This window comes from Pezoporus occidentalis, unplaced genomic scaffold (genome assembly GCF_034315485.1).
Source record: "Pezoporus occidentalis ecotype Australia unplaced genomic scaffold, CSIRO_AGI_Poc_V1 ctg39, whole genome shotgun sequence".
NCBI lineage: Eukaryota > Metazoa > Chordata > Aves > Psittaciformes > Psittacidae > Pezoporus > Pezoporus occidentalis.
Genome location: NW_026915713.1, coordinates 5,675,143 through 5,692,818, shown reverse-complemented (window position 1 = coordinate 5,692,818; position 17,676 = coordinate 5,675,143). Strand labels below are relative to the sequence as shown.

The 17,676-nt window shown below is 39.7% G+C and overlaps 1 protein-coding gene across 1 annotated transcript in view; it reads right to left on the bottom strand.

Annotated features, from left to right (window-relative positions):
* Positions 1–259: 259 nt before the first annotated feature.
* Positions 260–17,676, bottom strand: part of ROS1 (ROS proto-oncogene 1, receptor tyrosine kinase) — a 72,505-nt gene continuing 55,088 nt past the window's right edge. Inside the window, exons 43-44 of the mRNA XM_062632471.1 lie at positions 11,351–11,514; positions 260–1,670 (exon numbers count right to left, since the gene is read on the bottom strand). Of these exons, the coding sequence (XP_062488455.1) occupies positions 1,525–1,670; positions 11,351–11,514 (310 nt within the window). The 3' untranslated portion in view covers positions 260–1,524. The remainder of the gene's footprint in view (positions 1,671–11,350; positions 11,515–17,676) is intronic.

Here is a 17,676-nt window from a genome sequence, read left to right as displayed (position 1 = left end):
CTTCTCCTGCTAAAGAAAAAGATAAATGAAGTCCTGCATTTTTCAAAACCTTTGTTTGTGGCTTGCTGACTGAGCAGTCCTCCTAAGTTAAGTGGAATTACGCACACACACGAAGTCATCTAGGTACAGAGACTAAAAACTGGGATCTTCCTGGTTTCTGGCTACCACATGCTGCTAGTTAGTAAACATCATTCATATTTAGGTTATTGAAATGAAAGGAATGGCTGTATAACCAATCAAGCAGCACTCAAAGAGGAAGGAAACATTATACAGCATTAATTTGTCACTCATGGTCTGGTGAGCATAACAAAGTGCTGCAATTGTTAATAGCAAATCTGTCTTGTACACTAATTTGTAGATGAAGAAAAAATATTTATGCAATTATAGACTGCTTGAATAGGCTTTGTCAAAGACTTTGAAGAATCCTAATTCTAAAGCTCTCAATTTCTATCTTGTTTGAGTAAAATGGCCAGAACCCATATTTCTTGTTCATCTGTGTTGGATCTCCATTTAAGGAACTTTTGAAGCTTGATTTCATTGGAGTTACATCTAAAATATGTATACATTCTGCCACCACATAGTGCCTCTACAGCTATTTAGTGTCCCCCATTATCAAATATTTGCATAAAATCAGAGCACGTTTCTAGCCTCGTGACAGATGTCAGTGAATAGCTCTGCAGAATTTGCAAACTTGTTCATTATGAAATGTTCCCAAAAGCTTATTGCTGTCTTTTGTTTAGTAATTATTTATATATCATTTTATTACGGACTTTGACCTGATCGTCAAAGGAAAAGTATCTCACTTCACCCAGCCTGATAAAAAAAAAAAAATAAGCAAGGATGATGAACATTAGAAAGGAAAACTAATATAAGAAAACAGGACTGTCTAGATTTCACAGAACCATCCCAGTGCAGCTTAACATTCAAGATGATTGCAAGCATTTGTTCAAATTAAATAGTGAAATAGAACATTCCCAGCGGTGGACAACCCAGTCATCCTTCATCAACTGCTTACTGATTTGGAGATCATGAAACAAGAATTTCTGTTAGATTTTCAATTTATAAAATCCTGTGTGTGCACAATGAAGCTAGATTTCAACTGCTTTTTCTTTTCATGACCGAGTTGGTCTCTTCTTTGAAACATCATAGCAGTACTCCCTCTTTGAAACAAGTGCTTGTGTCTGAGGCATATGTGATTGCATAAATTTAATCAACACCTCAACAACACCACTTGCTGTCCGATTACAGTTTTCTATTCCCTTAAACTTATCTCCTATGAAACACCCAAACAATAACATGTAGAAAATCAAAAGATATGTAAGTGTTGTCTTATTCTGCTACACATGATTCGGTGCCTTATGATATTATCTGGTAGGTTTAGAGTTTTAGAGAGTTGCTGTTTTTTTTTTTTAAGATATCTCTGTAATTATGAAGATGTGCAGAATATTTTCCTTGGCTTATGTCTTCTTTGGTAGAGCTTTTTCTCTTCTTTGCCTCTGTCTTTCAAAACAGACAGAACCAGACTCAACTGAGCTCAGCAGAATTGATGCTTCCTTGATCTTGGCTGCCTTCTTTGACAAATACCAAATAATTTAAGCCCTCTTGATTCCTTGTTTCCATTAGTGTGGCTGAAAGAATACTGTCCGAATCTGCACATGGAACATCACTGTCTGCATTAGGAAAAAAGAAAAAGAAAAAAAGAGAGAACAGCCCAGTGACACACATGTAGTATTAGAAAGCAAACAAAATCAAACAGCTGTTGGAGAAAGTTGGTTTAGGGACCCCATAAAGAGTGACCAATGATTAGAATGCATTCTCTGCTATTGCCTGTATGGATTATAGCTTTAAGCAAATCATTTCAGGAAGGGTGGTCACCACCATTCATGCCTCCACGGGCAGCAATACAGTTGTGAATAAATGACTTGCTAATTTTGGTGGTAAAGACAGCCTGCATTAAACTTGACGACAAAGTGATTTTAAACTCTACCTTTGCGTTTACACTGCTAATAATGCTGCTAAAGGTTCCTGTAGCATATGCAATTTTCTACCTACTAAATCATTATATATTGTCTCTCTAGACGACTTGTAAAATCTTCTATTATTCTCAAGATTTGAACTTGGCAATCCACTGCATTTTTCCCATTTCTAAAACTATATTTTTTTCTCTAATTTGATGCTATTCACATATAGGGTTGCCAAAAATCTATTGCAGGGATATATTTAAAAAAAAATAGATGTAAAAATTATTAACTAAAGGTTCAAGTTATAATCGTTGCTATTTTTTGCATTTATTTTTGTAACATGTACCTTCTTTTATTACACTCCCTCCTTATTTTACTTCACAATTGGAAAATTAAGCATGTGACATTCAGGATTATCTGTTCAAAAGAATTGCAAGCATTGCACTGTTGCACCAGGCAACATACAATTTATTATGTCACTATAATCACATGCCTCCCCAAGCTATAAAGTCAGAAGTCTGTCCTGCATGCTATAGAACATTAGGAAAGATTATCATGAAAACACAAAGGAGAATTTTGATTTTAGCAAGCTGTTAGCAAAATGGGGACATGGAGCAAACTGTGGTCACACAACACAGTGACTGACAGCTATGAAAAATCATTTGATACTCACTTTGTCAGTTCAGGACTATTATGGTAATATTTAGTAATTCAATCCAGACTAAGCCTTTACCAACCAGTACAGCTCTTCTTTGCATTTAGTTTTTGTTTAATAATGCTTTTAATGGGAGCCCTCAGGGGCAAGTTGCCTTGGAAAAGGCTCACTGGCAAATACTGAGTGCATGTTTGCAGCAAACTCGTAAGAGAGAAACCTTAAAATAAGGACCCAAGTAAAACTGGGTATTTACAGACCAGACATATGCCGGCTGACCTGCCTAAGTATAGAACACTAGAGGAGCATTCAGATTTGTTTCCTGTATAAGTATCTGGAACTGATGAGGTGATGTTTACACAAATGTGAGTATGAGGTCACTGAGATATTTTTACCAGATATATAGATACATTACTAATTCTTTCCCCAACAGGTCTGAAGAACTACAAAATATATAAAATATTATAAACCTTTTCAGCCTATACACCACTGTGTTTCTCATTATAGAAAATAGCTTAAAAAAATCAAACCTTGCCTTGGTTTTATTTTGTGAACAAAGTAAGCAAGAAAGACTATTTTTGCAGAATATTCTTATCCTATCAAAAGATGGAGAATATAACAAATAAGAATATAACATTGATGTGTTTTCTCCTATGACACAATGTAGGTGAAATTTGCTACTTTCACAATAAGATTTTTGACTACCAGTGCCCTTTCCTTCACTGTTGTGTCTTCTCTTAGCGCAGTGTTCAGCACCCATGAAAGCTTAGTGCCATTCTGCTGTACAAGCCAAAAAAATTCTATGCACAGATGTCAAGTTATGTAGTACAATTCTTGCCTCTCATGTAAGTTAGCGAAACAACCAAATGATTTTTGCTCACTTAGTTGTATAACTGATGGAGACAGAAGATACTGAAAATGAGCAACTGATGAAAAAAATCATTACATTTTGTGGAATTCCCCCAGAACCATTACCAACACCTTGGGAACTATAGGCCATTGCACAGTATTGTGAATAATCTCTGGATGCACTTTTCAAAAACTTTTAAGAATTTGAAGGCAGATAGAGTGTGGAGGCAGGTCAGTATATTCATAAGATATCATTCTTTTTTCTTCAGTTTTAACATTGCTAAAATTAGTTGATTGATGTATAGTCATGCTGTGTTATACGTGAGTAAATGCAAGATAAACCATGTGATGTGATCCCCTCAGGTTTCACAAGCAAAGCCTGGCTGAGCCAGCAAAACACCCCAAGAGGAGACGTCCAAGGAACACCTTCATGGAATCTGAGGTCGTGCTGGGGAGTCAACTCCAAGCACCTAAATCCTGAGCGGTTGTCTACACTGTGGGCTGTTGCATAGTGTAGAGTTACCCACCTTCTTTTTAAACAATGTACCTCAGGGCATGAAGCAAGCTAGCTCTGGCAGTCCAAAGCTTTGTACAGGCTAAGTATTCTGCTGAGAAGCAGGCTCCCACTGAGCTTTGCGCTCTCTCAGGTAGACTGTTTCTAACAACTAAAATGGCATGTTCAAAGCTCAGCACTGTACATGCATAGATACCTGTGTCAGGTCCTAAACGCATGTAGCTCTGACCTTGCCGGACAATTTTCCTAGTAGTGGTGTGCTTAAAACACAACATCTGAGCCAAACTGTAGGTAAATGAATTATGACACATCTCTCCAGGGGTAGGCAGAATCTTACTCCTGAGAGTCCCGCACTAATTAACACAAGAAACTACAATCACCTGACTCATATTAATGAGGGATGGAGTTTGCTTGCTTAGTCTCCTCTGAGGAGACTGGTCTTAACCTGATAAAATCTGTGCTTCCTCCTTCCCAGTCTCAGCATCTCAGTTGGCTGCTTCCTGCCACGGGGCAGCCGTGGTGCTGAGCTGCGCGATGTATTCTGCCTCCGACCACAGAGTCTTTCCTTGCCTGCTCAGTAGACTGTGTGGGCTCACAACATGTTTTGAAGTCCTGCCTGGGAAGGTGTAAATTTTTGTGATGTCTTGATAAGCAGATGGTTTTTTTGGTGTTTAAGTTCAGAAGGTGACAACATATAAGATGAAAAAATATGTCAGCAGAAAAGCTGATTGGTAGAGACTGAACTAACTGATCTAGAGATGCTGATCTTCTATTACAGCTATTTCAGGGCTAGATCCTCAGCTAGCACAAATTAAAAAAGCTCCATAGAAACCAGTGGGATGCTACTGATTTACACCAACCAGCCTGAGACGTTACTAATTCTAGGTAACATAATCCTATACGATGCTCAGCACCTTCGATATTGTAAAGTATTTAGAAGTGTAGCCACATTTGCTTTTTCCCATTAATATCCTCTTGTTTTTCTCATACACTGTGTGCCCTTTGTCTCTGTCACACAATGTACATGGTAGTAAACAAGAGACTGGCTAACTTACTGGCATGGCTGAAAGATGTACCCCCCAGTGAACACATTCAAAAGAAATGCTTGATGACATGTTTTTGTTAAGGGTGAAAAAACTGGCTATTGAACCCTGACTTCTCCACCTCAGCTATCTTGATTAGCTCAAGGAGAGAGTTCCTGTGTAGGGAGTATTTTCCTAATACCTGCTGGCCACCTGGAGCTGGAGGTGCTGTGTTTCAGTTTCTGCACATTGCCAGTAAGAATATAAATAGAACAAATATATATCCGTTTTAATACTCCGCTCTGTATTATATATCAGTGGAGATATATCTGTGTTTCCTGTTTAATGAAGCATATGATCTTGCATGGTTTGAGGATGACTCACTGAGTTTTGCTATTCCATTAGGCACTAAAGGTGCTAAAAGTGAGAATTGTGTTCATCCAGCGTTTCTCCACTGCACTAAACTGCTCGAAGCATTGACTGACTGCCTTTTTATTTTAACAATTTTTTCAAAGATCTGTGGACTGAAACCTCTGCATGCAAGCAGCTGTTTTGGGAAATACAGATACAAATCTGTTTATTATCTTGTTTCTTGCTTATAATATCAGAGCCCAAAGAAGGCCAGTTCCACATTTGCTGCGGTATAATTTGCTGTAAGCACCCCTCTTATCCAGTTCACAAAGCAAGAGTCATTTTGCTAAATTTTAATCACCCAGATCTTACATGTCCAGTTTAAGCTCCTTGCCTAGGCTTCCTTTACAATCAATGGAGAGAGAAAGCAGGAAGAGTAGCTTTGTGAACATGTTTATTTCACACTCTTAACTACACAAGAGCATCCCCTGAACTACAACTACAACTTTCTGGTGATGTCAAACAGCCTAGACAGCCAGTGTAAACTCAATGCTGAAATTTTAGTTGCTTACATATGTATACCCATGCTACACAAATGTCAGCTCTTATAACGTCGTGTCATCTGATTTTTTTCCCTCAGTCCAGTATTAGCAAGTATTAGCATGACTTTCCTTGCAGTATCACATGGTTCATGTGCACTTTCTGGAACCAAGCAGCATTTGTGTAGGGGACAAATAAGAAATGACCACACCACCAAGTTCCCCTTTTCCTGCAGTGTTGTAACCACTCACTTTTTTGGAAGAAGCCTTTTCTCTGACCTCTGCTGGCTTTGGGTCAGGCACTCACTAAGCTAAGTGGGGAAGAGGATTATTGAATTTCAGAAAAATACAAAGGAGACTAGATAGAAGGTTTTAAAAATGTCTGTTATCAACACATCTGCTTTAGAGGAGCTTCCGCTTGTCCAAGTGACTGCTTTAAGTTCAGAGAGGTGTGCAAAACAGTTTTTAAAAGGCAGCTGGTTTTAGGAAAATAAACCGATGATTCTCACACAGGGAACATCAAACTAGTCCTACTTAGCCAGAGAGCGCAGGCATATAATTAATGGTGAAATCACTGAAGCCAGATTTTAATATTAAATCCCCTCAATGCAAAGTTTTGCACAAAGACTTAAAATAAACAAGCAACATTTTTAGCAAGTACCTTAATTGTCAGAAGAAGTAAGCATACTGAGTGACTGGCTTTGGAAAGAAAAGTGGGAGTGTGGAAAAAAGAAACATTACAAAATTCTGTTTCAACTTCCCGCATTTTTCAGGCAACTTCTCCAGCTTAGGGATTTAAAAATTACGGTTTGAGGCCAAATATGTTTCCTTCTACTCTTTAGACTTTTACTTTGCATTTCCTCCAACTGCCCTGCATCTCCTCTCACCAGAGGAGCCACTTCTAACAGTAAGAGCGTGGTGCTCTGACATAGCTGCTGAGCAATTAGACACTTTTTCCTTATAGGTCCAGAAGGGATTGTGGGGAGCAGCCCTGATAAGAATAGTCCTCCTGGGTCATAGAGACAAGGAGCTGCTCCAGCTGCTCAATGCCCAGTTGTCTGATGTCGGCAAAGACGTTTGCCAAAACAAACAGGTGCTTCCATCTGTAAAGGGGCACACTTAGGACCTGAAAAAATACAGTGCTGTGTTGTATGTGCAAATGTAAAAAGTTATGTCTGAAATAGATTGTTATTTTTACAGCAATGTGGGCAATCCTGTTAGCATGCTGATTCATGACATTTCATTTGTGGGAAAAACAGCCTTTCAGAACTGAATGGGGACTCTGGTGATGGGGCTTCTGCTCAATCAATTCCCATTGGATTCAAAACCCACTGGTGTCTCAGTCCTCCAGATGGATAGTGCTTCACTTATACAAAAAAATTTTGTTAATGCTACTTAATGCCCACAATCAATGTTCTGGGAAAGACTCTTAAAAGCAAGGAAAAACTCTTACCTGGTAGACCTGGTCCTGGTCCTGAGTTTGCTTCCCTCCCTTCTGAAGCAGCAGTGCCAGAAGCTGATGGTATTGCTCAGGCACATTTACTGCCACTTGATGCCTCCTTTAGAAGAGTAACTCTTGCAATAACAAATCTGTTGTGCCTTTTGCCATCCCCACACTATCCTGTTAGAGTGCTGTCCAGACCACTAACATACTTATTGTCTGTATTAGTTCACCCATACTAGCAATTTGTATGTCATACTGCACCTTCATAAATGTTACTGAGAAAATCTAAGGTTTTCCAGCTCTCCCACCTATGAAATAGCACTGACAACATGCACAGACCAGCTAAAATTGTCGCTACCTACAAGTAGGTAAGGCTCAACAAAATTTGGAAGATGTATGAATCCATGTAGGGCTAAGTATCATAGTTATTTTAAGGCTTGCCGTTTCACTTTGCGTGACATTTGGCTCTTTCTTTTGGAACCAAGTCTCCTGGTAAGAGCAGGCATTTCTTGGCAGGAGGCTCACAACAGGAGTTTCATTACACACAAAGGCCAATGACCGCATAACAGTTTTGGAAAATGTTGTCCAGGAAAATCCATCATGGAACAGTCTTTTGGATCACTTGCTTTGGCTGTCATTCTTCTACTACTACTACAAACCAAACATGTACTTCACTTAGTCCCACCTAAAAACAAATGCAAATTTATAAACTCACTAATTAGTAAGTAGCTGGAGAGCTACAGAAAACTGACATGCATGTGTCCCTGAGCAGCAACATTAAGACATCACCAGAACTCTAGTCCTTCAGTCAAATACACAGCATGACATTTTAACAGGCTTAGAAAGACTGTACTTGGGGAAAGAGGGAGATAACCTACAGGCAAAATATGAATACATGGGGAAATAAGCATGTGCACTATAGAGACATGTAAAGAGCTTATCAAGTGTTTAGCCTTTTAAAACACATTTAAATGAAAAGATTGTAAGTAGATAAATAAAATTCAAGCTATACTGTTCTCTGATGGGCATTCCCTGTGTGAAAATCCCCAAATGAGCCTGAAGAGAACTTAAGGAGGAGTTTCATGAACTGAAGCATGAAAACATTGAATGGAAGCGTGGAAACAGTTGCTTTGTCTTCCCACCCCAGTGAAGATCCAGCAGTGGATCTGTGGCAACAACAGCTGGGAAAAGCCTATGGAAAGGGAGGAACAGGGGGAAGGCACAAGAAGAAACAGGGCAGCTGGTGGGGAAAAGGGTAAGGCTCAAGGACAGAGTGTGTCGAGCAAAACAGGCTGGGTCTGAGAGCTTCTGCCAAAGCTCTGTCTGCATTGAATCGCCCTGCTTACCAAGTGGGCTAGATTTTACCAACTACATTATTATAAAGAGACTTAACAGAATTTGATTTTAAAAGTGACCACTGGCAACAGATTCCCTGAATAAAACATACATTATGGAGTACCAGTATTATTAAGACTGCCTTAAAAGCCCATTATATAACTACATTTTCTGTAGTAAACTGTTTTTCCAAATATTAACCATTCAAACTGGAAGCCTCAATCCATATTTTCCTTTTCAATAATTTGTCCATTTCCAAGAACACTACTTTTGTCGCTGGTAAAAAAAATAAGCAATGGTTTTTCTGTGAGACCTCTGCCTTGTGGCAGAACCTCAAATTTTGGCAAAATAATGTTTTTTATGTTAAGGATATGTATTTGTCATATCAACTAAATCAGTAATGGTTTGCCTGCAATAAGGAAATTAACAGCAGGGGAAAGATCATGCTTGGCTGGTCCATGCTAAGCAGATACTTGCACTTGAGCTGAAAGTTCTTGCAAGTTACATCTGTGCCAAGCCTCCTCCACTAAAATGATGACCATCTATATTCCAGCCTCTTTCCCCAACTGCAAGCAGCAGGACAGGCTCATATTTTAGCTTCAATCCTGTGAAAAATTTTAACAGATACTGATATAATTGTTTCGTGATAAAAAACAAGAGTTTCTTAACTCCCTCAGTTTGCGTGCCTCTGTTGCCTGTGGAGTTAGGGAACACAGAGCAAAGACGTCTAAGTTAGGAAACCGCATTAGCTTGGGAGTACATCAAAATAGCCAAATCAGTACAGCCCTGTGTCCAGCAGATATTGTGTTCCTGTGGCCATCTGAAAATTAAACATCAGAGTTTTGACTCTGCAGACGTCTGTTTCTGCTCCTGACTACAGAGATATCTAGAAGAGTATCTTAGACGAGACATCAAGCTTCTATACAGCTGCTTTTAGGTGAGATAAAGTCCATCCAAAAGGTAAGACCTATTAGCTCAGGCACAGTGCCTAATTAATTGGCCGTATTCCTTTCCTGAGCTAATCCCAGGCTTAGATTTGTGCCAGATTAAGTATCATCTCTACATTCTTGAGTGAACTACACTCTTGAGAATGAAGATGCACTCAGAGAAACCAGGAAATTACAGTACATGCAAATACCCAAAGCTTTTCATTATAGAATAAGGGTGCAAAATCTGCTGTTAAAAAAAAACAAGAAATGATATTTTATCAGTGCTGGCTTACTTTGGTCCTACCATGTCTGTATGAAGTCTTTAGTCTTGTAATGACATATAAACATGTCATGCATAGACTGGATCTGACATAGAGAGAAATCACAATGGTGATGAACAGACACTTCTAGAGCTATATGATAAAGATTTGTAAAGCACATTATAAACATTAGCAAAATAGCAAATATTCAATGCCAGTGAATTGAATATATGTAGAATCCTGTAGAAATATTACTATGCAGTTGTGGAATTGAGTACTGCATCATACCTGGAATGGATTAGGAAATTTTTAGGAAATCACAAAGTATTGGTGTACCAAAACTGTTTATGAAGCTTGGTGAGTTCCTAGTTCAATAACATTTTGTAAAGAAAACAAACAAGCAAACAAAACAAAAAAAAAAACCCACACAACCAAACCAAACTAAAGCCCTTAAACATTTTGAAACAACTAGGGTTTGGGTATTTTGGAATGAAAAGTAATTCTTTTAACAAGAAATATTTTTTATTTGAAAACCATAGAATTCAAACAGATTAAATTTAAAAAACAAAACAAAACAAAAAACTAAATCACATGATGTGAACTAACAGTGAAGTATCTCAACTGATAAAAACTTCCTTTTTGCAGATTTTCAGACTGCACTGTTTACTAAGGCTTCACTTGTGCTCAAGATTTAGCCAGTCAGGAATTACTGCAATACGTGAAAAGTTCTTGTTCTGGCCCAGTCAGGATGTTCATTTCCATGTTTAGATAATTTAAATCACAGTTGCACAGACAACTTCAAATTTAGCATCACCTTTTCTTTTCTTTTTAATTTTTGTCTTCACAACCTTAACATTCTCATACAATTGGGATTTGTTGTGCCTCACGTCTTAAGTTTATCTTCCCTAACACCACCTGATTTCATTCATGCACAGTGTGCAGAGCACAGACATGGTGTGTCTCCAGGCTAGAGCTATCATAGTTCAGGCTAGAATAAAGGATGCCTTGCTTAGGCACCTAATTTATGCCTCACTATCAGGTAACTACCAATTCAGTATTCCTAAAGTAAACACCTAACTGCCATATTTAGCTGATGGAGAGGGAGTAGGTGCCTCTGAAATTGGAACAGATTTTCAACCAGAAGCCTTCTAAAGCTCTTCTGGCTGTACAAGGAACTTAAGCATTTACTTTAGTAGAACAGGGTCATGAAGTATCAAAAATTTAAATGCAAGCTGGATGTGTCTGTGAGGCAGGCTAGTTGCAACCTCACAGGGGTCTTTTTGCTTGGTAATCTTATATATGTTTTACCTAATGCATCATACTTAACAGCACCTGATGAACCTTTACAAGTTCGTTAGCAGGTAAATCTTTGCTGTTCCCATTTTATAGGTAGAGCATTTGAGGCAGGGACAAATGCAATGAAAAGAACTGCTGAATCCCACTTTGTTCATGAGGAAAAGGTTATGGGGACAGCAAGTGCTGACCCAGACTCACCTTCAAAAGCTTGGTTGATGACTCCAGTTGCTGTCTCTTTGTCTTCTAGGTAGTGGGTGAAGGACAGTGGAGAGTGTCTTACCTCTTGCAGTTTGTCTTGAATATAAGAGAAAGTAGGTCTGTTGTGAGGTTCTTGGGCCCAGCATCTTGTCATTAAGTCACATCTGGAAGAAAAAAATTGTTAAAAGGCAAACATTAAAGGTAATAGAATCATTCACCTCAACACTTACCATTAAATCATCTGAGAAGCAAGTCTGGCCTAGATTTTCAACTTCTGAAAACTTTATATGTTGTACAAACATTATCATCAGCTGTTGAAGGAAAAGCCGATTAAAGATCATTTGTCAGGAATACTCCCTATGAATGCTTCTAATTTTCCAAAGAGCTATTTTGAGATTGGAAGCAGCTATAACATATTAAAAAAAAGAACAAAAGAAAACTCACTAATATCTGCACCAAGGAAGTCACTGATGGCTTCTAAGAAAGCAGACAAGGAGCTGATTCTCTCACAGAAAAAAGAAAAGCTATCTAAAATCAGAAATGAACCTGAAGCTACCAGGTTATTTAATCCTTTTCAACTCAAAGACACCTCAAATTTATGAGAAGTTCATGGTGAACCCTCCAGCACAGAAAGGGTTAATTTAGACTTCTGTTTCCAGACCAAAACAAATAGGAGCAAGTTTTCTCATCAAAGGCATAAATGATACGAGTTTCCTCCAGGTTCAGGGATCTTAGCCCACCTCATACACTGTCTGTACTATTCAGTGGAAAACTGCCCCTCCTATTTGTCTAAAGGATAGGGCTGATTTATTATTGCTTACTCAGGGTGAGTCTAGGCTACACAAAACCAAATCCTACAAAAGTCAGGGGAGCCAGGCTGAAAACCAAAACACAGCCAGCATCTGGACATGCTAAGTGTTGTGAGTAGAGGGAGGTCTTAGAATCTCAAAGCCGGAGAGCAGTGTTTAGCAGCTAGTGAAAGGCGGGTTCAGGAAGCTGCTACTGGAATGTGGTGTATTCACCTCTAAGCCCTAAGTTCAAATCCTCCCCTGACAAACAGCCTCCCAGACCTGCTGCTATGTGATAGCGGGCATTATGTGAAATGAGTTGGCTTGCTCAGATCCTTGCTTATCCATCTTAAAAAGGAGACTACTGTCCTTCAGCACAATTGGGTATTTTACAAAAGCCTTCATGACAGGTGGGAAAAATCTCTAGACTTCTGATTTTTTCAGTGATATTTTTCACTAAAATATTGGTGTTGGGTGAGAAATGTGAGTAGAAAAATCGTTTCAGGACCACTTTTCATTGACCTGTATCATGGTTGTACAGCTGGACAAAGTGATTCTGTTTTTTGAGAGGACCCAATGAAATCTTGAAAATCCATGTTTAGAATCTAAAAAGCAGTAGTGACTTACAAAAGCTCTGAATCACTTCATTAGCTTACTTTCAAGTGCACTGGTTATTGATAACACTGAAAATATAGATGGAAAAGTACTGAATAGGACTCAAAATTAGGTGAAATAACTCTGGCTTTCCTTCTGCTGCCAGTAAACTGTCTGGATGACACTGAATTTGAAAGCCAGCCTTGGATGCTGGAAGCCAAACAATCTGCTTTCTGGTCATCCTGGTTAGTAGGATCCAAGTGAAAACAGAAGTTCCGGTGCTCTGCTCCAGCTTAGCACTTGGGATCTCATGAGAAGAGCCTCATACCAGGTGTAGCAATGAAGTAAAAGAGCTGGCTGAATATACTTCTCCTCTAACAGAAAGAAACAGACAACTACAGGCCAGCAGAGGGAGGAAGAAACAAGAAATAATATGTAAGTAATAGACATATGGAATGGTTTGGGTTGGAAGGGACCTTAAAGACCTGCTATGAACAGGGACACCTTCCACTAGACCAGGTTGCTCAAAGCCCCATCCAGCCTGGCCTTGAACACTGCCAGGGATGGGGCAGGCACAGCTTCTCTGGGCAACCTGTGCCAGTGTCTCACCACCCTCATCATAAAAAAATTCTTCCTTATATAAAACCTAAATCTACATTCTTTTCATTTATGAAACATAAACATGACAAATGTGGATTCTGAACATTTTTGTATTCCTAAAACCAATCTCTGTCTTTCTTAAATAACTATTATTTTACTGGACAATCTGCTCTATAAAACCATTCAGCTCATTGTCCCCACACAATAACAAAAGCCATTTGTTATTGAATGGGTATATTCACTGCTGCCAAGACATTCAGAGCTGGAATTTTCTCATTTTAATGACAATCTATATTCTTAGTTCCTAAATCAAATTACTTGCCTGGTGGCTTAACATATTAATACCAAATAGAACTGATATTGTTCACAAAGTATTTCTTTCAGATTGGATTTAGGTTTCTAATGGCAAAAACATTCATGCTGTCTCATAATATATTGGCAAATTTTGCATGGACAGCTATTTGTGGCATGATAGTTAGCTTTCAGGCATGTTGTGACATCCAAGGTTTTAAGTCAATGGCACAAACTTTCACTAGCCCAGAAATGCATCAGCATGAGTCCAGTCAGAGGGTGAAAGCCAGGTTAACATCCTGAGATGTACACGAGTGACGAGCACATTTTGGGGGGAGCCAAACATGGGCTAGTAAGTAGTACATTGCTCTAGTATGAGGAATAGACACAGAAGATTCCCCTACTTCATGGAGAAAAAACTTCCAGGAAGGAATGAAAAATAACAGATCCAAACATAACATCAGTTAAAGGTTTATGTTAGGTTTAAGAACTAGCCTGTACACTTAGATGTACCCCTACACAGCTACACTTCACAACTGTATTTTATCTGGATGGGACAATTGGTAACCACATGTCCAGTAGTTTCATAGAGTGAACAATACCTGAAATGAGCTTTAACACACAAAAGACACAGGACATTACCAATTTTCTCTCACATGAAATGGAAAATAAAATTGACGTGGGTATTTTCTTATAAAAGGAGGAATTTTGTTGGGATGAAGAGCCCATGCTTTCATCTGATGCTTTCTGAACTTCCCTCTTCCATCTTTCTGAACTTCTCTTCCACCCCCAAGATCCCTCTAGGAAGGCATTCCGGGAACCAAACAGCAGAAGCTCTTAGCAATCTAAAGGCTCTTTATCAAACTCAGTTATGTAACTTCACATGGGAGTGAGCTTTTGGTGAGACTGCAGCTTTGAGTCAGCAAGCGGCACACGACTCTTACACAAATTCTCCCGACTATAATCCACAGACTTCCAGGATCTCTGTTAAATTAACTTGGTTCAGTCCAAATTTTGGCATGCTCTTGCATGCAAACCACACCCCCAAGTATCTGTGCTAGGTGTGGATCTCTGACTGTAAAAGTAGTGCCACTAATATCTAATGCATGTTTCAATCAATGTGGCTCATTTATAGATCCCCAAGCCCCTTTTCCAAATTATTACTGTGCTTCACCTATTCGCACTTCTTTGGAGGAAAGCAGATGAGCAGTCCCTGGAGTAACATTGTGTGGAAGTGGGAGGAAATTTCTCCCCCATGCTGGAAAAAAAAAAACAAACCCAAAACAAAACAATCCCACTTCCTTAGTGCTTTTACACCCTAAGGTTTCTGTGTCAGCCCTACTTGCCCTTGCAGTGTAAGCCTACCACAGATTCCTAAACACTTCTCATATGAAGTAGTTTGGCCTTTGAACTCTCTTCCTATCAGTGATGGTTTGTTTTGTCAAATGACAATAAGCAAGCCAAAGTGCTGAGGAGACAATTACTGATTGCTGATGTCCTGTTGCAGGTTCAAAACCACAAGGAGGGAAGCAGGAATGTCAAGAATCCCAGCATGCCATTAATGACCTAGCAAAGTAGCAAAAAGCTATTTACGCTACTGACAGAAGCTGCATGCAGGTGCTGAGTGTTCACCAAATGAGATAAAAGATGATACAAGAGTCTAACAGCTCATTCAGCCCCTTGGCTTTCAAACATTAAGTTACTGCTATTAGGCCCTGATCCTACAAGTTACAACAGGCAGACCAGTGGTTAAGCCCTATCTGCTATATACCAAATTTAAAATCTGGGACCTTAAAAATTATGTCAAGCAGTTTTCTTAATGCTTCAGAAAATCTGATCACTTGTTTCAAAGGTAAATTGTAAGCCTTAGTGTGATCTTGAATATCAAACGAGTACATGGGTATACATTACCTCCTATGCTTTTTTATTCACAGGACAGCTGTCAGCAATTTTGGAGGAAAACTTTTTCAGCAGAAAATATTGAGCTGAAATTGCTTTGGGCTCTTGTTTGTTCTGTGGCTTCCAGTTTTCACTCTGCTCTTAAAACAAAATCTTAATCTCTCTGGTTTTTCAGTTCCTCCAAGTGCTAAAGCTTACGCAGGGTTTTTTGGTTTATTGCTGTTATGGTGTTTCAGCTATACCTACATAATGATAAATAATCACTCTCTCTGGAACTCAGAGCATGATAATTGACCTGAAACCTAACACAGATTTCTGGGCTTGCCAATCACAGAATAATTCTCAAGCCACTTTCTCAGCACCAGGAGCAAGAATTGTGCACTTTAAGTAGCCTTTCCTATTTGTAGGGCCAACTTCCAGGTGCATAGCTGTGACTGTTTATGCAGAGTGGGTGATACAGGAACTGAGACTTGAAAATACTGAGTGATTGTTGGGCTTGGATTCAGCTTCCTCCTTTATAGAATAGTAAGGGTTGGAAAGGACCTTAAGATCATCTAGTTCCAACCCCCCTGCCGTGGGCAGGGACACCTCACACTAAACCATGTTATCCAAGGCTCTGTCCAGCCTGGCCTTGAACACTGCCAGGGATGGAGCATTCTCAACCTCCCTGGGCAACCTGTTCCAGTCCCTCACCACCCTAACAGGAAAGAACTTATTCCTTATATCCAATCTAAACTTCCCCTGTTGAAGTTTTGACCCATTACCCCTTGTCCTATCACTACAGTCTCTAATGAAGAGTCTCTCCCCAGCATCCTTATAGGTCCCCTTCAGATACTGGAAGGCTGCTATGAGGTCTCCACGCAGCCTTCTCTTCTCCAGGCTGAACAGCCCCAACTTCCTCAGCCTGTCTTCATATGGGAGGTGTTCCAGCCCCTGATCATCCTCGTGGCCCTCCTCTGGACTTGTTCCAACAGTTCCATGTCCTTTTTATGTTGAGGACACCAGAACTGCACACAATACTCCAGGTGAGGTCTCCCAGGAGCAGAGTAGAGGGGCAGGATCACCTCCTTCAACTTGCTGGTCATGTTCTTTTTTATGCAGCCTAGGATATGGTTGGCTTTCTGGGCTGTGAGCGCGAACTGAAGCCGGCTCATGTTAACTTTCTCATCGACCAACACCCTTAAGTCCTTCTCCGCAGGGCTGCTCTGAATCTCTTCTTTGCCCAACCTGTAGCTGTGCCTGGGATTGCTCCGACCAGGTGTAGGACCTTGCACTTGGCATGGTTAAACTTCATAAGGTTGGCATCAGCCCACCTCACAAGCGTGTCAAGGTCCCTCTGGATGGCATTCCTTCCCTCCAGCGTATCACCCAAACCACACAGCTTGGTGTCATTGGCAAACTTGCTGAGGGCGCACTCAATCCCACTGTCCATGTCACCAACAAAGGTGTTGAACAAGACCGGTCCCAACACCGATCCCTGAGGGACGTCACTCGTTACTGGTCTCCAGCCGGACATTGAGCCATTGACCACAACCCTTTGCGTGCGGCCATCCAGCCAGTTCTTTATCCACCGAGTGGTCCATGTATAAAACTGATGTTTCTCCAGTTTAGAGACAAGGATGTCATGTAGGAACCCCTCTCATTGTATGGGTCTGATCCACTATGTGTATTAATTTTATTTTTTTTCATTGCAAGAATTTTGCAATTAAACCTGAATTTTGTGCTCAAGAGACAAATGGAAATTGAAAGCTTTATTTATCTAGATCAGCTAAAGACTATCCAGAAGTGCAGACTTCTCTTTTTCAGTACTGCTTCAGCCTTTCTTAGTGGCTTTTGTAAGCATTATATCTGCAAAGAGGGCACAATTTATTTTCCACAAATGTTCTAATATTAGCCAAATTCCTGCAGCTGCCATTGAGAAAGACAGTTATATCTGCTAACACAGGTACATGGTGTGCAGGGCCTGGTAATTTCTTTCTTAAAGGGATCTTAACTTTAAGACAGACAGGCACTCTCAGTCTGTTATCACGTTATTACCAGATTCATGCCCAAGACTGACTTTATAATGTCTCTGAAATCCCATTTAAAAGACCAATATCCACCATTCAGCTTGAACACTTAAGTTCTTACTCACAGGCTCCACTACTGAATGAA